The sequence below is a fragment of the Monodon monoceros genome, unplaced genomic scaffold (genome assembly GCF_005190385.1).
Source record: "Monodon monoceros isolate NGI ecotype Baffin Bay Population unplaced genomic scaffold, NGI_Narwhal_1 Super_Scaffold_10, whole genome shotgun sequence".
Classification (NCBI taxonomy): domain Eukaryota; kingdom Metazoa; phylum Chordata; class Mammalia; order Artiodactyla; family Monodontidae; genus Monodon; species Monodon monoceros.
Window position 1 is genome coordinate 54,883,553 of NW_021703766.1, and position 21,205 is coordinate 54,904,757.

General features: G+C 58.0%; 1 protein-coding gene across 4 annotated transcripts in view; it reads right to left on the minus strand.

Moving 5' to 3' along the window:
* Positions 1-240: 240 nt before the first annotated feature.
* The window catches only part of PPP1R12C (protein phosphatase 1 regulatory subunit 12C), a 21,488-nt gene continuing 523 nt past the window's right edge, over positions 241-21,205 (minus strand). Inside the window, exons 2-23 of one of the 4 annotated variants that reach the window (XM_029244543.1) lie at positions 20,962-21,205; positions 16,988-17,118; positions 16,793-16,911; positions 10,475-10,634; positions 6,681-6,825; positions 6,517-6,591; positions 5,130-5,203; positions 4,922-5,049; positions 4,750-4,823; positions 4,329-4,487; positions 4,185-4,252; positions 3,430-3,567; positions 3,153-3,243; positions 2,948-3,031; positions 2,809-2,869; positions 2,571-2,653; positions 2,424-2,470; positions 2,249-2,342; positions 1,927-2,031; positions 1,526-1,576; positions 1,285-1,335; positions 241-1,192 (exon numbers count right to left, since the gene is read on the minus strand). In XM_029244543.1, coding sequence (XP_029100376.1) covers positions 1,106-1,192; positions 1,285-1,335; positions 1,526-1,576; positions 1,927-2,031; positions 2,249-2,342; positions 2,424-2,470; positions 2,571-2,653; positions 2,809-2,869; positions 2,948-3,031; positions 3,153-3,243; positions 3,430-3,567; positions 4,185-4,252; positions 4,329-4,487; positions 4,750-4,823; positions 4,922-5,049; positions 5,130-5,203; positions 6,517-6,591; positions 6,681-6,825; positions 10,475-10,634; positions 16,793-16,911; positions 16,988-17,118; positions 20,962-21,205 — 2,269 coding nt within the window. In that variant the 3' untranslated portion in view covers positions 241-1,105. Of the gene's footprint in view, positions 1,193-1,284; positions 1,336-1,525; positions 1,577-1,926; positions 2,032-2,248; positions 2,343-2,423; positions 2,471-2,570; positions 2,657-2,808; positions 2,870-2,947; positions 3,032-3,152; positions 3,244-3,429; positions 3,568-4,184; positions 4,253-4,328; positions 4,488-4,749; positions 4,824-4,921; positions 5,050-5,129; positions 5,204-6,516; positions 6,592-6,680; positions 6,826-10,474; positions 10,635-16,792; positions 16,912-16,987; positions 17,119-20,961 lie in introns of all 4 variants that reach the window. The other 3 variants (XM_029244541.1, XM_029244540.1, XM_029244542.1) reach the window with 3 other exon arrangements.

The following is a 21,205-nucleotide window of genomic DNA, read 5'->3' on the forward strand; positions in this document are numbered from 1 at the left end:
ATTTTGTCACTGGGTGCCTCATGCCTCTCCTCCTGAAATGTCTGGGATCTTTCCCTGTCTCATGCAATACTGTACCACCAACACGTAGGACAGGGCCAGGCAAGGAGAACAGGACCATGAGTGGGCGAGTGAATGAATGAATGCCCCAGCTTGGAGGATAGCTCCTACTTGGCTCCAGCCAACTGCGGCCGTGCAGGACTGAACAGGTCGCACTGTCAGAGCCCTGTTTATTCAGGAAAGTCAAAACCCCGGACTTTTATATGTGAACTACCCCAAGTTTTAAATGTTGGCAACTGACTCAAATTTGTTTCAAAAGCAGTGATGGCAAGACCCAAGCTCCCCAACCCAATATTCACAGCCCCTACCCCTCGCCCGGCTGACCCTTCCTGCTCTGTACCAAGCCAGCTTGTGACCACGTGGGCCCTGGATTGGGACCTCTGTTCCAACTGGCCGCTCTTCCTGAAGCCCTGTCCCACCCCGTGACGGGCAGGCACAGCCCCAGCACGGGAATGGGAAGCAGTGCCCCACCTCCAGCCAAGGACGCAGCCACTGAGTGGCAACTTCACGACTTTTATTTGTGGTGCCTGTGCTTTATCTCGAAAATACCTTCTCCCCCTGCCCCAGACAGTGGGCCGCGAGGGGGCAGCAAAAAATAGAAGACATCCCTCCCTATTGCACACGGACCCTATATACAGGCCCACCTGGCCGAGGCCGGAGGGACTATTGGCACATTCTCGGATCCCTGTTCACGAGTGGGAGGGGTGATGAGGGTGGCATCACACGTGAGGGGGGACCTCTGGGCGGCCACTCTGGTCCTGGCGTTTCTTGGTCCTCGGTTCCTTCCTGGTCCCGCCTCCAGCCCCAGTCCCCCCTCAGCGACGTCCCCCTACCTGGCTCGGCCTCCGCCTCCATCCTGGCTTCGGATGGCCCCCCTTGGCTCCTGGGGACTCTGTACTCCCCTCCCAGTCTGGAGGTCCCGAGGGGAGGTTATGGCTTCTCAGAGACTCCCCGGGAGCCCTGTCACTCGTGTTCACGCAAAGGAAGGGGTGCATGTGGCAGAAGCAGCTGTATAAATATGGGTGCGGGGGAAGGGCCTCCTCCAGAGTCACTTGGAGAGTTTGCTGATGACGCGAATCAGGGCTGCGTTCTCATCCTTGAGTCGCTGGTTGTCAGCCCGGAGGTCGGACAGGGCCTGCGAGGTGGGACGGGTCAGCCAGGTGGCCCTGGGCAGGCTGCACCCACTGCCCACCCTTGCTTTGCCCTCAGCTCCCCATTAGCATTCACCTTCAGCTCCTCCTCCAGCTCCGCTGCCTTCCGCTCCAGGGCCCTGCGCTCCTGGAATAAACGGGAAGGTGAGGACGAGGGACCGGGGGTCGGGGAGGGCCAGAGGTCAAGTATGGCTGAGAGAGGCGGGGAACGGGCAGAGGGGCACGTTAGAAGGTCAGTGTGGCCCTCTTCATCCAGACCCGCCTGAGCTTGTAAGGCTGGGGACACAGCTGGCCCCGCTCCAGCCACCCTTACTCACAAATCTCTCCAGCTCCAGAAGGGCGGGCCTCTCTGCAAATCGCTCCTGCCTCTGGTGAGGACACAAAAAGAGCAGGGCTCAGAGAAGCATCCAAACCGCAATGGCCAGAAGGGGGAAACCAGCAGTGAGAGGGGGAAAGGCAGACTCCTGGCTGGCCCAGACCTCCCCACCCACTGCTCAGGACCACAAGCCCAGCCCCTCTTGGGCCAGGCTCCGCCTCCGAGATCTTAGCTCTGCCCCTCATTCGCCCCTCATTGCCCACGCTCCTCCTCCCAAGGGTCCTAGTACCCCCACCACTCAGGCCCCTCCCCTCGACGCTCTGGCCCTACCTCCCAGGAATCCGGAGCCAGCACTGGCACGCCAGCCAATTCCCACCACCTCCAGGGCCGCGGCGTCCTCACCTGCGTGGCACGCTCCAGCTCCACCTTGAGCTGCGCCAGCTGCAGTGTGGTCTCGGTCAGGGCCTCGCGAAGTCGTTCGTTCTCACTGCGCAGCTCTGCATACAGCTGGGGGCCCCAGGAGGAGGGACACGGGGGTCAGGCTTGCCGGCTGAGATGCCGCATGTTTGCGGGGAAGGGGGGTGACTGTGGCTCAGGTGGGGCCGGAAAAGAGCAGGATGCCTGGATCGGTCAGGCAGAGCCACTAAGTAGGGGGCAGGAGGGCAGGTATATAAAAACCAGCAAGTGGGGGTTAATGGCACAATCGTGGGGTGGGATCGCGAACCTTCCTGAAGCCTCCATCAGGCTCTTCTGATTCTGGCTCTGGTTCTGGGTTGAGGTCCCGCTGCCTGCGAGAAGAGGGGCCGCCCTCGGGAGTGCTGGGGTGAGGGCAAGGAGGGCGTCATGGGGCGCGCCCACGACCCCACAGACAGCCCAAACCCTTCCTGCCCACCCTGTACCTGGATCCTGGGCTGCGGTCTGCAGGCGCCGGCTCCGCCTCCTCCCCCTGTGGGCGGAGGTGGGGTTCAGCTTGGCTCCACCCCCAGCCCACCTCCAAGGCCGGCCCACAGCCCCAGCTCGGCCCGCCTGGGCCCCGCCCCGCACACCTCGGCAGGTCCCCGCCACTCCTTGCTGACTCTGCGGTGCTCCTCGGCGGCCTGTGGTCCTTGCCCTTGGCCTTCGGGCGCCTCTGCTGGGGGAGGGGCAGGAGTCAGCCCAGTGATCTGTGGAGGGGTCCCCTCTGCAGGGTCAGGGTCTCTGGGCCCAACCCCCAGGAAAACAGTAAGACTGTAGCAGGAGGCTCGGTGGGCCCAGGTTGACCACCTCCCAGAGACCAGACCTCACCTCTCTGGGCAGGGCCATCAGAGTTCTCGACCCCAGGGACTCGGGGTCGCCGGGAAGGGTCCTGTGGGAGAGGGGCACGGGGGTCAGAGGACGAGGGCATCTTGTACCACCCCCTGCCCGGGCACCTGAACCCTCTCACCAGGCTTTGCAGGCACGACTTCTCTGGCTCTGGGGCCTTTCCTGCAGCCTTCTCTGCTTCTTTAAGGTCTGTCAGAGTCACACCCTGGCACGGAGAAGGGGGCAGTCAGGGGGTCCAGGACTCAGGGCCCAGCCACTTCAGGACAGAGTCTAGGCCCCCAGGCCCTCCTCCCTCAGACCCAGGGGTCCAGGCCCCCATCCCACACCTGTGTGGACCTCCGAGACTGGCGCATGAGGCGAGAGCGAGCTTTCCGCTGAGATTCAGACTCCTCATCCCGCACAGGCATCTGGTAGGACCTGAGCGAAGGGCCCCGACCTCAGAGAGGGTTCCTTTGGACCCTGTCCCATCCCATGGTTGACACTCTCAGGGGAAGTCAAGTTCGGCCAGAGGACCTCAGCGCCAACCCTGGGACTCCTGGGTAAGGCAGCTGTCTCCCAGCTGGGGAGACAGCTGCTTCCTGCCCCCAGGCCTCTTCACCTCACCTCCGGCGGTCGCGGGAGTCCGCTGGGGGCGCTGCAGAGGCTACGGGGACATTTGGCTTCACTGGGGATTCAGGCTCCGGAATCCTGGAGGCAGGAGTGGAGTTATCCAAGGGAGGAGGAGGCCTGGAGATCTCAGACCTGTGTGAATGCATTCAATCAGCAAATATTACTCAAGCTTGCGTTACGTGGCAGGCACCACACATACAGCAAGAAGCACAAGAAAAAGAAACAAATTATCTCTGCCCCGATGAGTCAGATCTGAGCAGAAAAGATGCAAGCAAAAGAGAGGATAACCACAGAAAGATCAGGACACCACATGATACGTCAGAAGGATGAAGCACCCTGGAGAAGAAAAGACAGAGCAAGGACAGGAGACCGGAGGTGTGCGTGTCCGGAGGCTGGGGCAGTGAGTGCAGTGGGGCTGGTGGGCCTCCCTGAGAAGCTGACATTCAAACAAACCTGAGAGAGGGAGGAAGGAAGCCCTGTGGGGGTGAGTGGGGAGCCACAGTGAAGGGCCCGGGCAGGAGCGAGCCCGCGTCAGAAAGGAGGGCGGAGGGCTGGAGAGGCGGGTGGGGGCCGCCGGAGGCCGGATCACGGTGGCCTTGGAGTTTTACTGTGAGCTTTTACTTAATGCACCAAAAGGGAAACTGAGGCCAAGAGTGGGAGGCAGGGACCAGACCCCAGAGAGCAAAGGCTGACAAGACAGGGGCCCAGACCTGCCCCACTCCCGGCGGGACCCGGGCCGCCAGACTCACGGGGCAGAGGACTCCGGCACCTTCCGGGAGGGGGTGGGGGTAATTCTGGCAAGACGGGGCTCCCTGGCCTGCGGGGAGAGGAGAGGAGGGGGCTATTCTCCTTGACTAGGCAGGGTCTGGTCCCCTGCCCCTCACCCTGCTCACCTGAGTGGAGGTCCCTTCCAGCCGCGAGGAGGAGGCGGAGCGCTGCAGCCCAGCCCCCGAGGCACCCTCGGCGCCCCGCCTCTCCGCAGGACCTAGGGCCCCAGAGCTCCCCGTCTTCTGGAGGCCAAAGCGCGTGGAGAAGGGGGCCTCGTCGGGGGTCTGGAGAAGGGAAGGGTATCAGTTACAGGGAGCGGGTCCTACTTCTCAAGAACTTCAAGTGTTACCCCCAAAAGGACCATCACAAACTACAACTGGGGGGTGGGGAGGACAGACACAGCCAGGAAAAGGCAGTCAGTTGTCCCAGAGGATTCTGGGAACTGTAGTCTTCACCCCACCTGCCCTGACAAGAGGTTCACAGGCTTTATGGCTACGCCCCCCACAACCTCCCAGGCCAGCACGGCCTCCGGGAACCCAGACTCACCATGGGGCTCCTAGGGCTAGAGGGTGGTGGGGAGGAGACCCCGTTGAGCGTTCTGGATTCTGCAGGGGGTGGCTCTACAGTGTAGGAAGCAGGAGAGGTCTCTGAGCACCAGCCCTTCCTCCCACAGCCCCCTCCTCTCCAGATTCAGGACCCCAGACCCCCAGCCCCTCACCTGAGGGGCCTTCTTCTCCCTCATCCTCGTCCCGGATTGGGGGCCCCCCTGCCCCACCAGGCCGGCGCTCCTTGGACAAGTCCTGGAGGGAGATCTTCTCACGGCTGCTCAGACGACATACAGAGCTCCTGGTGGGAAGGGGAGGGCGTTGGGGTCCAAGCCCTGGGGAACCTCCAGCCCACCTACCCTCCAGGCGCCTCTCCCCTACCTTCGGTGTTTGCTGCTGGAGGGCCCCTGGGGCTCCTGGCCCCTGCTCTGGGAGGCTTCCTTTTGGTTCCGAAGCTGAAAGGGGGAAGGGAGCCACTGGGGAGGGGCAGAACACGCAGACCCTCCTGGGTCCCACATACAACTGTGCCGGGGTGGAGGTGGTACAGGGGGGAATGAGATGATTTGTGCACTGGCTGAGTTTTCCTAGACATGGCGCCCTGGGTCTCAAATGAGTCATCCAGTACTCAGGGGCCCCCAGGCTTCCTGGCCTCTACCTCCCAGGGGCGAGCTACCCAAACTTCTCCCCAACCCCTCAGCACACCGGACACGGGCTGCCAGGCCCGGCCTCCTGCCTTAAGGCTCGCTGTCAGGCCCAGCCCCCAAATGGCATCTCAGGGCGCAGTTCCCCGACTGCTGTGTCTTCACACCTCGGAGCCTGCACAGCAGTTCCCCCGCCCCTCCTAGCAAACCCCTTGTGCTGCAGGTCTCCCTTCCCAGACACCCCCAGGCCTCGTCTGTGCCCCCACCTCTCAGAGACCCTGCTTCACCCACTAAACGCCCTCCCAGAGCCCCCAGCCTCCTCACCGTCACACTGCTCCTCCCTGGCATTCAAGGCCCTTCAGGGTCGGCCCCTCTCCAAATTCCGGATACCATACGACTCCCCACCCCTGAGCCTTTGCACGTACTGCTCCCTCAACAGTGTGCGAGCCCTGGTCCCCAGGAAGCTGCCCAAGTCCGCCAAGCCGGAAACAGGACCGTCTCCCTCAATGTTGCCACAGCCAAGCTGTAAACACGGGGGTCTGGTCCTGTCTACCTGCCACTCACCAGAAGCTCCAGGCAGAGGGCCTGGCCCCCAGAAGGCCTCAGGAGATGTTTCCTGCCACCTAAGAGTGCTTACTGTGTGCCAGTTCGGGTTCTGAATGCTTTTGTTTAGTTACATACGTACCACTCATAGCATAATACATACTCCACGTAACAGAACATGTAACTCATAAAGTGCGCCCATCCCCATTTTACAGATGAGTTAACTGAGGCCCAAAGAGGTTAAGTGACTGGCCTGAGCTCACACAGCAAATCCATGGCAGAGCTGGGATTCAGACCCCGAGTCCACACCGTTCACCCCTTCATTCTGCGTTTTTCCAGCAACAAGGCCTGGCCCAGTGGGGGGGGGGGGGGGGCGTCCCAGGGGTGACAAGGCCCAGCCCAAGCCTGGATAGATGACTCCCATCTGCGTCCCAAGGTCCCCCGGGGCCCAAGGTCCCGCCTCCCCCTAGTACCCAGCTGTGCCCCTCCTCCTGGATCCCCACTGGGCCCAGGTCACCGTCCAGGGAAGAGCAGGTCCCCAGGGACGTGGAGGCCCTCCCTCCTGGCTGCAGACAGACACTCACGTCCTCCTGCTTCCGGGCCAGCTCCTCCAGCAGGCTCAGCACCTCCTCATCCGCTAGATCACAGGGACGCTGCCCCTGGGTGGGGAGGGGAAAAGGCAGGTGAGGAGTTGGTGGAGAGGCCCTCCCACCCCCCACCGTCCCCGGGGCCCCGGACCGGCCCTCACCGCGTGCGTCAGCGAGTCCATGCCCCCGCCGTGCTCCGCCAGCAGGCGGCAGGCGTCCTCCACGCCCCAGTGGGCTGCGGCGTGCAGGGGCGTCCAGCCGTCCCCATCCCGCAGCTCCGGGTCGTAGCCGGCCTGAAGCAGCAGCCTGGGGGCCAGGGAGGCTCAGGTCAAGGACCAGGACAGGGGCTCGGGGCCAAGAGCTAAGGTCGGCCAGCTGTGCTGTGGTGGCAGTACCACCTGTGACAGTACTGAAAACGGTCCTGGGCCAGGGGGTGAAGCGCCATGGCCCCAAGGCGCCGCCTCCCGGAAGTGACCCTCTCTGCCACCGCTTTGACTCCTCCCCTGGCCTAGCAGGTGGCCTCTGGAACCCTGCTTCTTGTACCTGCAGTGCTCAACTCTTTTGAGCGTCACCCCTGGTTGTGAGACAGCTCCAGGGGAGGTGAGGGCAGGGGTTCCCAGCACCCAAGCCTAGAGAAAGGATGAGACCCCAGAAGGGGCGGCCTGGGGGCAGCACTGTTCCAGGACCCCTCTGGCTCAGAGCAGCGGTTCTCAACCAGGACCACAGAGCCGCCTGGGGACGTCTGGCCATGTCTGGAGATGTTTCTGGATGTCACAACGTAGGGGTGGGAGCCAGAAGCATCAGCGGGTCGGCGCCAGGGATGCTGCTAAACATCCCGCAGCACAGAGGATGGGCCCACAGCCAGGAACAATCTGGTCCAAATGCCACCAGTGCCGAGACAGAACCCCTGGCTTAGACGGTTCTTTCCCGTGAGATAATCACCACCTTAGACCACACGATCTGGTCCAGGGCAATTCTGCAAACTCAGCGTAGGGTAGACACGCCTGCTTTTAGAGAACTGCATTTAGGTTCCGTGTCAGTGAGAAAGAGCTGAAGCAAGGTGGGAAAGGCGGAGAGACGAGGTACCTTGTAAAGAGCCATTTTAAACAAAAGCGCCTCTGTGGGGCCCCCCAGCTCACTCTGCTCCAGCCGTGTGGGCGTCCGCTCCTCCCCCAAGCACGCGCCACAACCTCCTCCCCGGTAGTCACAACCTCCTCCCCGAATCTCGAAGGGGACCTCCCCACCACACTCGCTCTCCCCCACTGCCCTGTTTATATCCCTCTGGACCAGTGGTTCTCAACTGGGGACGACGCTGACCCCCAAGGGACGTTGGGCAACGCCCAGAGATGTGCCTGGTTGTCGTTACTGCGGTGGGGTGTGGCTCCTGGCACCTAGTGGGTGGAGGTCAGTGTCCCACCCCCATGAACAGGACAGGCCCCCAGGGTTATCCAGCCCCACGTCACCAGGGTGGAGGCTGAGGACCCCTCTCTGAGCACTCAGGGCCATGTGATGTGACCGGCTTCCTCAGTCACTTGTCTGTCTGCCTCCCCGACAAGGCTGCGAACTGCACATGGGCCCAGATCTGTCTCGTTTGCTGCTATATCACCAGTACCTAAAAGATGGCCTGGCATACAGCAGGTGCTCAGTAAGTGTTGAGTGAATACCATCAAAGAAATGTACACCTTTACCCTGCCACTCATCTTTAACGAGGAGAATGTCAGCTACATTCTTCCAAAAATGCAGTCCATAGATCCGGTTATAAACCCATACTAAGGGGCGGAAATGAAATTACAGTCAGTGAGTATCTCTAAGGCCAAAGCGTTTCAGTTCTGTGGCAGAGAATGAGGCTGTCCATGAATATCCACTCTCCTTCCACCTTTAATAATGGCACCCAGGGACTTCCCCAGTGGTCCAGTGGTTAAGACACTGTGCTCCCAATGCAGGAGGCCCGGGTTGGGTTCAATCCCTGGTCAGGGAACTAGATCCCGTGTGCTGCATCTAAGACCTGGTGCAGCCAAATAAATAAATAGATAAATAGGTGGGGAGCCACTGCAGAGCCCTGAATGAAGATGAGGCCCCCTGCCCTGGGAAGACCCTTCTAAAAAAAAAAAAAAAATGGCACCCAGCTTTCAGTGGGTTGCCTGCTGAAGTAGAATCTCCCAGTCTCCTTCACAGCTAGGAGTGGCCAGCTGAGAAAGGTCTGGCAAATGGGATGTCAGTATTCAGTATGTACGCCGCTTCTGGACTGTTCTTTTAAAAGAAATGGACATTTGCTCCTTTTTCCCCCTGCTTTTTCCTGCTGGCTGGGACACAGATTCAATGGCAGGAGCTGAAGCGGCCACCTGAGACTCAGGGGTGGAAGCCACGGGTAGAAGAGGGCACAGCTTCCAGGGCTGGGCACATCACCGGGCCTGACCATTCACAGTGTCCCACCCTCCTTGCCACAGGGATCAGCCCTGGGATGAGCAGGTGTGCAAGGTAGCCCAGTGAGTATCAGACCTAGGACTTTTGCTGGAACTACGGAGGACGAGGCACTCTACCTCTGAATTAGGGGAAGCAGCCAGGACATGAGCCTGGAGCTGTTAGGCGTCATCTTAAGTTCCTCACTGAAAAGCTTCCTTTTTTTTTTTCTTCCCCAGCCGCACCGTGCAGCTTTCGGAATCTCAGTTTCCCGACCAGGTACTGAACCTGGGCCACGGCAATGAAAGCCCAGCATCCTAACCACTAGGCCACCAGGGAATTCCCCTGGAAGACCTTTCTAAAAATTCATTAACACAGAGGTGAGCAGAGATGGAGAGATTCATCTGGACTCCATTTATATACTAAATAGAAAGTATAACATCACATGAGAGAGAGGGAAAAAATAAAGAGAGAACAGGGGAGTCTGATGATAAGAAGTAGAACCAACTACTGACAGGAAGGGGTGAGGCACTCAGAAATGGACAAGACCAAGGCGAGGATGAGGAGCAGAGAGTACACGCTGCAACAATTTAAAATACAGATGCACCACATAACCTGGCCTCGAAATATGCAGCACAAAAACTGACACAACTACAAGGAGAAACAGCAAAAATCCAATCATCGTGAGACATTTTACTGCACTTCTCACAGCAACTGAGAGAATAAGCAGATGGGGGGAAAAATCACTACGGATACAGAAGATTTAAATAGCATGAGTACAAAGTGGACCTAATAACCTATATAGGACGCTGTACTTAACAACACAATTCTTTTCCAGCTTACGGACTGGGTTATGAAGCATTCCAGCTTACACAGACTGGGGTATGAAGCAAACCTCAATGAATTCCAGAAATCTGGAATCATAGAGAACCTGTTCTCTGACCACAGTGCAAGTAAGCCAGGAAGTGAGTACAGGCAGATCTCGGAGATATTGAGGATTTGGTTCCAGACCACAGAAATAGAGCAAATATTGAAATAAAGCGAGTCACATTAATTTTTTGGTTTGCCAGTGCATATAAAAGTTAAGTCCGTTATGTGTACAACAGCATTATGTCTTTAAAAAAATGTACATACATTAAAAAACACTTTATTGCTAAAAAACATTCACCTTCATCTGACAACGTAGGGTTGCCACAAATCTTCAAAAAAACACTATTGGCGAAGCACAATGAAATAAGGCATGCATGTAATTCAACTACGACCAGAAAATCCCATGTATTTGGAAATTAACGACATACTTCTAAGTGATCCCTGGGTCAAGGAAGACTACAAGTTGGAAAACGTTTTAAACTGAAGGACGGAGAAGCCTGCACATCAAGACTTATGGATGCAGCTAAGGCTGTATTTAGAGGGAAATGCATGGCCTTAGGTACATAAATTAGAAAAGGGAGGGAAGGGACAAAATCCACAAGAAGGTGTAAGACAGTGAGAAGCAACAGGCTGGCCCAGTGCAAGGGGCAGGGGAAGAGGGAGGGTCTACACCGGCCCAGCTCACCTCATCACTTCAATGTAGCCCTTGGCGGCGGCCACATGCAGGGCAGAGGCCCCCGTGCGGGGGTGCCGGGCCTCTGGCATGGCGCCCCCGTTCAGCCAGCACCTTGTGTCGTGAAGCAGCAACTCCTCCTCGGCCCGTTTGGCTGCTTCCACATCCACACCTGGGAGGACAAGAAGGGAGGATAGGTGGGACTCCCATCCTGAGACCCAGGAAGCACAGAGTGGCACCTGGCCTGGTCCCTCTGCTCTGAGCCTCCTCTGGGAGGACTAGCTCTGAACTAGCTCTGTTACTTCCCAACCATGCTCCGTGAAGCCCTGGGGTCCACTAAGGGTCTCTGAGTCACTGCTGGGGGCTGGGAGGATGGAGGGCGCAGGAATCTTACATCTTACACTTCCTATCACTACAGATACAGTCCTTAGCCCAGCATCTTTGTGTGTTTTGTCACCGTTATCACTCATGAGTAGGATAAACCAGGCAAAAAGCCACTAAACAGTGCCCGTACCTTGGGGCAGCGGCACCTTCCCACCAGCTGCTGTTCCCTGCTGTCACCTGCACCATCTGTGCGAGGCAAGCATGCTTCCTCACTCGCCAATTTCACTGTAGTCAACTGGTCTCATGGAAAACTGTACTGCATTTATGGATGCAAAAGGCAAGTTATGACTTTAAACGTAAGTTGGCTGTGGATCAAAACGGGCAGCCTTGTGAGGCTGGAATATTACCTTTAGACTGTCACTGAGAATCTGTACTTTGCACGTTATGACCTATTGAGACGGGAGTCAAAAACAGTCCCTTCTAGGGAATGTGTACTCTCTCTCCTGGGAAGTGTATTACTGGCTGTTAGTTTTTCGATTGTGAAATTTCTCACTCACCCAAGCGCTGCACAGAGTTGAGCCGCCCTGCTCAACAGCCGTCAGCAACGTGCAGCTACGGAGCCCCTGAACTGTGGCTACTTCCCACTGAGACGCCTTGTAAATGTAAAATACACTGGATTTCGAAGCACAGAAAAAAAGAGTGTGCGGCAGCTCACGCATAGTTTTTCATATTGATTACATATTGAAATGATAATGTCTCGGACGTACTGGATTAAATAACTATATTACTATAATTAACTTCAACTGTTTTTGTTTTTCCACGCACCTACTTGGAAATTCTCAATCACGCTTGTGGCTGACTCTGGCTTTCCACTGGACAGCACTGGCGAAGATGCGGTGTACGGCCGCTTGGCTTACAGCAGTACAAGGCAACAGAGGCAATGACAGGGTGCCCCTCCCCGCGGCCCCAGAGGTAACCACCATCATGAATCTGCTTTCCTGAACGTGAAACTGGTTACACCTTTACTGCAGGTTGGAAATGCTGCCCCGGGGCTACCCGGAGGATCCCAGAAACGCAATCCCCGCCCGGACCAAATCTGTCCAGGTCCAGCTGCGCACTGGCGCCACCCGGTGGCACCTGGGCACTCGGACTAAACTCCAATGGATTACCTTAGGGTCCCCTGGCTGGCGGGGACTCCCAGGGGCAGCTATTCCAGGAATGTCTGGCTGGCTAGGGCCCATCCCGCAGGCCCAGGCTGGGGTGGAGGCCAGGAGAGTGCCAGGGACTCAGGGACCCCCCCTCCCTCTCTCCTCCCCGACCTCCTCATAGGGAATCACCTACATTCAGTCCTATTATAGATGCAGGCGCCTTGCTGCGGGCAGGGAAGGGCAGAGTTTGCCAATCTTTTATTCAGCAACCACAGTTAGTATCCTGCGTGTTCAAACGCATCCTTCTGCAACTTTGCTCTTTGCCGAGATTTGCCCATGTTTATTAACAGAGCTCTTCATGGGGGTTGGCAAACTACAGCCTGCACGTGCGGGCCACCAGTTTGGTTAACATAAAATTTACCAATTTCACTATTTTATTTATTTATTTATCTTATTTAATTTTGCTGTGTTGGGTCTTCGTTTCTGTGCAAGGGCTTTCTCTAGCTGCGGCAAGTGGGGGCCAGTCTTTTTTTTTTATTTTTATTTTTTTGTTTTGTTTTGTTTTTTTGGGGGGCCACTCTTCATCGCGGTATGCGGGCCTCTCACTATCGCAGCCTCTCTTGTTGCGGAGCACAGGCTCCAGACGTGCAGGCTCAGTAGTTGTGGCTCATGGGCCTAGTTGCTCCGCGGCATGTGGGATCTTCCCAGACCAGGGCTCGAACCCGTGTCCCCTGCATCGGCAAGCAGGTTCTCAACCACTGCACCACCAGGGAAGCCCAATTTCACTATTTTAAAGCATACTACTCAGTGGCTTTTAGGACTTTCACAATGTGCAACTACTGACCCTATCTGTACCTCAACTTTCTCATCACCCCAAATGGAAACCTCGTACCCCATTAAGCAGTCCCTCCCCAGCCCCTGGCAACCACCAATCCACTTCCTGTCACTGTGGACTTGCCTCTTCTGGACAGCCACCTGTGTTTGTAAGTAAAGTTTTATCGGAACACAGCCACACCCACTCATTTACATATCCTCCCTGGCTGTTTCCCCCCCCACAGCAGCAGGGTAGAGTGGTTGCAACCTGACAGCATGTCCCGCAAAGCCTAAAATATTTACTGCCTACGGACTTCCCCAGTGGTCCAGTGGTTAAGACTCTGAGCTTCCATGGGCAGGGGGCCTGGGTTCGATCCCTGGTCGGGGAAGTTCCACATGCCATGTAGTGTGGCTAAAAAAAAAAAAAAAAATTTACTGCCTAAAACGTTTGCCGACCACTGCTTGGATCACTCATTTATAGATTACTGACTGATCCCTTCGCCCTTGGGTGTTGGCCACATCCTCTCAACACTGAAGCCTCCATCGGGTGGCCTAGGAGTGCTGGAACACTGGGAATGTGGATCTCCAGCTGTAATCCATGCTGTCCAGCTGGTTCCCACGGTGGCTGGAATCACCCGCACTCCTGCCAGCCAGAGATAAGAGTGCTCTGCCTTGCCATCACCGGAACTGACTGTCAGAGCTGCCCGTCTCTGAGAGTAACTGCCCCACGGCCACTGTCCTGATGTTAGGATTCCAAGTGATTGCTTCAAATGCTTCAGAAACACTTTACGTGTCCTCCCTGCCCAGTTCCAAGTCCCTGTGGGTCCGACCATGGCCCTTCTGAGCAAGCAGCCAGAGAGTCCTGTGCTTGGACTGTGTCCCTGCGGCCCGGGCTGTGGGAACAGCATCTGCGGTGGAGCTGTTGCTTGGACCTGCAGGCATCCAGTCTCCCGCCTCCGTGAAGACTTCTGCCTTTTCCTGACCCCTGCTTTCAGCCTACGTGGCTGAGCCCACAGCCCGGCTCCATGGGTGGCCACTTCGCCAGGCCTGGCCATCCTCCTTGCCACCGTGACTGGCTCAGGGGCAAGCTTGTGGCCAAGGCGGCCCTAAGAGCGCCAGTCAGAGGACTGTGGATGGGGCTACGGAGGAGTCGAGCTCTAGCTCCGCTGGGGCACCAGCCCGCACTGCTAGCAGCCATGCTAAGAATCAATGCCTCACGGAGAGAAGCTGTCTAAGAATGAAGTCAATACAGAGTTCAGCAGTGATGGAGGGGTTCTTTTTACTGTGCACCTCGATCAAACCACACCTCAAGTCCATGTAACTCCTAGACCGCGGTTACCTAAGGCCATAAATTGTCTTCTTTTTTATTTTATTTTATTTATTTTATTTATTTATTTTTTTTTTTGCGGTACGCGGGCCTCTCACTGTTGTGGCCTCTCCCGTTGCGGAGCACAGGCTCCCGGATGCATAGGCTCAGCGGCCATGGCTCACAGGCCCAGCCGCTCCGCGGCATGTGGGATCTTCCCGGACCGGGGCACGAACCCATGTCCCCTGCATCGGCAGGCGGACTCTCAACCACTGCGCTACCAGGGAAGCCCTTCTTTTTTAAACTGTGGTAAAATGCAGAGACTCTGCCGACCACGCTCCGCTGAGGCTTCCGTGTGAAGGCAAGCATCGCGGAGCCGTGGGGCAGGAGCCACCCGACTCCGGAGGCGGTGGCTACAGTGCTGTTGGCAGGTGCCTCCCACCCCCAGCAGTGCAGCAGAGGGGCCTCCCAGTAGGACCACAGGCCTTTGTGCCTGGTCGGCCCTACAAGCCAACATCCCCCAACCTTCGCCCCGCAGAAGGGGAACATGGGCTGCTGTGAGAAGGTGATGTGAGCTCTGGGCACTTCCTGCAGAAACACACAGGATGTCCGAGAGATCACCCACCCCCTGGTGGCCTCCAAGCATTGCCCTGCAGACTACTTTTTTTTTTTTTATTTTTAAATTTTATTTAATTTATTTTTTATACAGCAGGTTCTTATTAGTTATCTATTTTATACACATTAGTGTATTATGTGTCCATCCCCATCTCAGACTACTTTTTAACTACAAAGGGAGGAAGATGCCTCCACGGTAGAGTCACCTGGGCAACCCCCCGAACGAGGTTCCAGGTTAACATCACCAGTAACGGGGCAGAGAGACAGAGCCTGTCTCCCGGAGGGACTCGCTGAGAAGTTCCAAAACTGCAGAACTGAAGAAACAGCCAGGTCCAAGCTGAGGGAGCCGTGTGTGAAACAACGGGGGGTGAGGAGGGCGAAGGCTGATCCAGGTGGAGGGAGCTGGACGTGACATGAGAACCAGGTGCAGGGAGAGACCCAGGGAGGTCCACCCCCAGAGGAGAGGGAGGGAGCACGGGCAATCATGCCAAAAAGTGAAAAACCCCTGAGTCCATACTTTACGATTCCACTTATACAAAACGTCCAGAATAGGCAAATCTAGAGACACAAAGCCAATGAGATGGATGCAGGGCTGGGGATGACAGCTCAGGGGTGTGGGATTTCTCTGGGGGTGATCAAAATCATCTAAAATCGATGTGGGGACTTCCCTGGTGGCACAGTGGTTAAGAATCTGCCTGCCAATGCAGGGGACATGGGTTCGGGCCCTGGTCCGGGAAGATCCCACATGCCGCGGAACAACTAAGCCCGAGCGCCACAACTACTGAGCCTGCACTCTAGAGCCCGCGTGCCACAACTACCGAGCCCGCATGCTACAACTGCTGAAGCCCGCGCAGCCAAAACTAAATAAATAAAATAAAATTTTAAAAAATAATAAAAATTTAAAAAATAAAATAAAATCGATGTGGTGATGGATGCACAACATTTAGTGTGAACACACTAAAAACAAACAAACACCAGATCGTACACTTCCAAAGGGTGAACTGTACACACTGTGAATTGTATCTCCATGAGGCTGCTGAAAAGCCCTGGTAAATCTCAGTGAAGGTCGTGTGGGCACTCATCGGACTGCTATCGAAACCTGCCTCTGAGTTTGAAGTTTTTTCAGATAAAAAGGTGGAGAAGGGGAGGGAGAAAACCCCGGTTCTGTCTTTCCTTTGCTTCCCACTCCCCTCCACCTGAACCAAAGCAGGGCTCCTGGACCTCAGCTGCCCACCTCGGCTCGCCCACCAGCACCTCCATACCCTGCGTGGCTCTCACGACCACCGACACACAGCTGCCCAAGGGCGGGCCCTTGTCCCTCCCACCCAGAGCCAAGCCAGCAGTCTGGGCGTCACCTCGGACGCCCCGGCATCTACTTTTCACCAGCCTGCCCGCACCTCCTGTGCAGCCCTCCAGACCTGCCAGGCCCACTGGCCCTGCGCTCACACCTTCCCACCCACTGAGCCCTGACCACCCGCGAGGCACTGCTGCCGCCACCCTCGCTCTGTGGATGAGACAGTCACCTCCACAGCTGGGCTGTGACCCAGGGCTCCGGCGGGAGACTGGGTGAAGCGGTGAAGCTGCTGGCCATCCCCCACCTGACCTGCCCCGTGTCCTCCGCCCCCAGCTCAGCCACGCACACTGCACACCAACTGGCCCCAGACGGCTATTTGTAGCGGGGCAGGGGGAAGGTGAGAACCTGCTAGAAGTAATACACACTCCCCCTAGAAAAATGAGCATGGCCAGACAGAGTTTTGAGGGGTCCTGGGCCCCATATTAAGGACACTGGGGCTCAGTGATCCTGAGCACGGGACAGACCAGTTCCCCAGAAGCCTGTGCATTCCGCTACCCACACCCCAGTAAAATTCCTGAGATCACCTGCAATCACGTAACGAATCCCTGGACAAGCCTCTACCTCAACTTCCTCAGTCACTCGAGGATAAAGTGACACTGCAGGCCAACAGTGGTTTGCGCTCTTATTCTGTGCCAAGCACTTCCTCCAATTACTCTGGATAACCCTGGGGGTAGGTACTCACACCCCGCTTCCCATGTAGGGACTGAGGCCCAGAGAGTCAGGGTCCTCGGGAACGGAGGGCCCGCCCCGCAGCAGCCCCCGAGGCCCACCTCGGCGGGCAATCTCCGCCTTCAGCAGCCCCTCCATGGCGTCAGACTCGGCCAGGTCCAGGGGCAGGTCCCCATCACTGTTCACCGTGGCGATGTTGGCCCCGTGGCTCAGTAGGTACCTGGGGGCAGGGCGAGGTCAGAGCGGAGGGGTCCGGGCCCGTTCTCATCAGGCCCCGCCCACCCTCCCCGCCTCACCTGGCAATGTCCAGGTAACCACAGGAGGCGGCCACATGCAGGGGTGTCCAGCCCTCGTTATCTGCCTGGTTCACCGTGGCACCCTGCTCCACCAGGAAGCGCACCACCTCCAGGTTCTCGTCGATGCAGGCCTGGGGGCAGGACAGGCTGTCACCTTCACCTGGTCCAGACCCTGCATGCCCTGCCGGCAGGACCCCCGGCAGGGACCGCTAGGCAGATGCAGGGCCAAGCGGCCCTGACAATCAAGGAGAAGACCCAGATGGCTCTAGAAAGCACCAACCCTGTCCCCGGAGGCCCCTCCAGCCACCCAGCTGTTTAAAACCCCCCGGCTTCCCAGTGCTTAGGTCAGCCAGGCATCTGGGGCTTACTGGAGACCATGAGAGGAGGAGCTGGACAGAGAAGAGAGGGGGGCTTCACACCCAGGTGTAGGAATCCTGAACGGTGCTTGTTAGACGAGACGCACCCACAGTCACCGCCGACGGATGGGGCTTCCAGTGATGAACCGAAGGGAGGAGGCCCAGCCCCTCCTCCCTCAGACCCAGGGGTCCAGGGCCCCAGCCCCTCCCTCAGATCCAACAGGTACTCTACAAGAACTGACCATGGCCCTGCCTTGTGCCTGGAGGGGAGACTGCTGGACCCCTGGGGCCCAAGGCTGTGCAGGGCTGGTAAAGTCACCAGGTCCCTGGAAACCTGGGACAGAGTGAGGGTCCCGGGCAGGCCTCCTCCACTGGGAGACATGACCGAGTTAGTGTGTGCCCGGGACCTGGGGCCTGAGGAGAGGCAGCTCCCCTGCACCGAGGGTCTCCTAGGCACAGGGCGCTGCACCAAGGGGCTTGCACGGGCATCTTCCCCAATCCTACGGCTGTCAGGGTCCTGTTTGATGGAGGAAGAATCAAAGCTCCAGGAGACAAGCACTCACACCAAGTGGGGGCCAGAGAAGGGATTCAGCCCCGGGCGCGTGTGGACACTGGGTGGGCGCTGGGACCTGAGCAAGGGCTGAGGGACAGGAGTGGACCTGGACTCCCAGGTCCTCAGGGTAGGTTAACCTCCAGCTCCCTCACCTCTCCAAAACCATCCATCTGGAGAAGGGGGAGGGAGCTACAAGGGCCAAGAGCATGAAGTCATGGAAACTCAGGCTGTGAAAGGGGGGCCACACGTGCCCTGGGAACGGGATGAACTCTGGGCTCCGTTTATTTCCATTTGGTTGTCATGGTGATGGGGGAGGGGGGCAAGGAGAGAGATGGGCCTTTCCCTTTCAAGGACCTGGCCGGGCACAGGCATCCATGTGAAAGATGCCTGAGGCCTGGGCACCAGGGATCCAAGAATCTAGGCCCCCAGCCCCCCCTCCCTCAGACTCAGGGGTCCAGACTCCCCCACCCCTTCCTGTTGAGAACTAAGAATCCTGGCTCACAGTCTTTCCTATTCCAGACCCCAGACCCCTGGCCACTAATTACAAGGTAATTTTAGGGAGGGGGTAGAATATACCAGCCTCGTCTAGCAGTTGACAAACCAGCCTGAGGTTGGGGCTGAGGCTCGAGAACTCCTAGGGACCCGACCAGAGCAGGGAGCTGATGCCTGGGGACCTGCTCCATGCAGAACAGAAACCACAGCCGCAGGACTCACCCAGATAATGTGGGCAACTGCTCCGGTTTGCCTGTCTGGGGGTTTCCTGGGACCTGGGACTTTCAGTGCTAAAACCAGGCCAGTCTTGGGCAAACCAACACGAGTTGGTCACCAGACGCCCAGACCTGACCCAAACCCCAGCACCCCTGCTTGCTGGCTGTGTGACCCTAGGCGGGGACTTCCCCTCTCTGAACCTCAGATGCCCTAATCCTTCATGCCTCCTGCAAAGTCCTGGCAAGGGCGTTTACCGAGTGCTCGCCTGTAGCGGGAGTGGGAGAGGGATCCCACCTAACAGGCCAGGCCGGGGTGGTCTTCTGCAGGGTCTGGGCCAAGGGAGAGGGCGGGGAATGGGCCTTGGCCTGCAACGCAGGGCCAAGAACCCCTTCGGGAAGGTCGAGGGGAGCCAGGGGCAGGGACGATGGCGGAGGAAGGGGGACAATGAAACCTGAGGCCCCTTTCCTGGGCGTGCCAAGCTCTGAGACCCTCCTCTAGATGGAGGAAAATGTCCCAGAGAGCACTAGGGCCTCTGCAGGGCACAGGCCTGGAGGTAGGGAAAGGGAAAGGGGGGAGGGGTAGTACTTGGACCAGGGGCTGCAACTCCCCAACTGGATGCCCACAGCCGCTTCCTGAAGGGTGTTTTTCCTCCTTTGCCAGAGCCCTGCCAGGGAGGGGCTGACTACTGGCCCCATTAACAGATGAGAAACCTGAGGCACAGAGAGAAAAGACACTAACTCGAGATCACAAAGTCGAGCAACTGAGATCAGAACTCAGGACTACTCTGCTTTGCTGAGCCTCTCCTCTTCCTGGGAACCTAAGAAGTGGGCCTCTTCCTGCCTCCACCCCACTCCTCTGCCCCCTTCCAAGGTTTCCTTCCCAGGGTCCTCTCTGGGCCCCAAAGTAACCAAACCCTAGCGGTTCCGGCACAGAAGAGGGCTGGGGACTGGACCAATTCGAGGAGACTAGGAGGCAGACAGTCTCAGGGACAGAGAGAGGGGACAGAGCTCTTCTGTGGCTTGTGCCTGGTGGTCCCACTGGAGGGGGGTGAGGAGTGATAAAAGCACGCAGAAATAGAGAGAACTCTAGTTGTGGGACATTTGGGGGGCCCTAGTTCAGAGCAACCCTGGAGACAGCAATCAGAGTGTTTTGGAACAGCATGGGGGCCCCAGGGTGGACAGAGAGGAGAAACAGGGTGCTAGACCCCTTGGGAAGGTGATATGATGGGGGGCTGGGAGAAATGGCACATGCTGCGGGAGAAAGAATCTGCCCAAATCCACAGGAGGGGATCCAGGCAGCGAAAGCAAGGTGACCAAAGGACAGAGAGGTGTCCCGAAGCCAGATAGAGGTGGGTGCTTTGAGTGTTCCCAGAAAAAAAGGGTGATGATGCAGGTCTGGCCAAGGCAAGAGGAGAGGCAGAGAGGAGGTGCCTGGAAAAGAAGACACATCCCTGAGAGAAGGCCTACAGTGGGAGACAAGAGGTGGCACAGCCCGCAGAAGGAGAATGAAGAGGCCATGAGGGTGAAGGGGGTCGGGGAGACAGCATGAGGTGACCCAGACCCGGGGAGCATCCCCTTCAAGAATACAGAGCTGGAATTCCCTGGGGGTCCAGTGGTTAGGACTCCGCGCTTCCACTGCAGGGGGCATGGGTTCGATTCCTGGTCAGGGAACTGAGATCCCACGTGCTGCCAGCCACGGCCAAAAAAAGAATACAGAGCCTTGAAGGCAGGGGCTCAGGAAAAAGCATCCTTAGACAGCAACAGATGGCACAGACCAAGGATGAAAGAAGTGGCATGGAAGGCCCTGGGCCTAGCCAAAGAGGTGGCCCAACCCAGAGACCAAGGGGGGAAGCAGCACAGGCCCAAGAAAGAGGAGGATGCTGCTCCAGGAAAGTGATACCTGCCTGGAAGGGGGAAACTGTGGGCACCGGTAGAGCTGTAAGTGTCACCGACTCAGGAAAGAGGTCCAGCATTAGATGACAAAGTAGAGGTGGAACCGGTGGAGGTGGCACAGGCGAGACTAGTAAAGAGAGCTCAAGGTCGGGAAAGAGCAGCGCGAAGTGACGAGACTAGGAGGGACTGGACTGAGGCCGTCAACAATGGCTCGGGTCCAGGGAGAGGGCGGCGCAGGGTGGCAAAGACCAGGGTCAGTTCAAGTGTCTCAGGATCGGAAGAAGGGAGCTCGAGGTGGGTGGGCGGAAAAGAGGGCCAGCACGGGATGGCAGGGACCGGAGCAGCAGCAACGGCGCAGACCAGGACTAGTAACGGTGACTTCGGACAGGGGAGGGAGGGTGCTCGAGGTGGCGCAGACCCAGGGCGATTCAGGTCCCCGGGACGGGCCCGGGCGGGGGCGCTGACCTGGTGCAGGGCGCTGATGCCGTCGGCGTTGGTGGAGTCCAGCACTGCGCGGGCGGGCGGCGGGGCAGCAGGGTCGAGCTCGGCGCCCGGGCCGGGGTCGGCCGCGCGCAGCATCAGGCGCGCCTCGTCCAGATCGCCGCCCGCGCAGGCCGCCAGGAACTCGGCGGCGCGCTCGAAGCGCACGGTGCGGGCGCGCCGCTCCCCGGGGCCCGGCTCGGCGCCCGCCCGCGCCCCCCACTGCCGC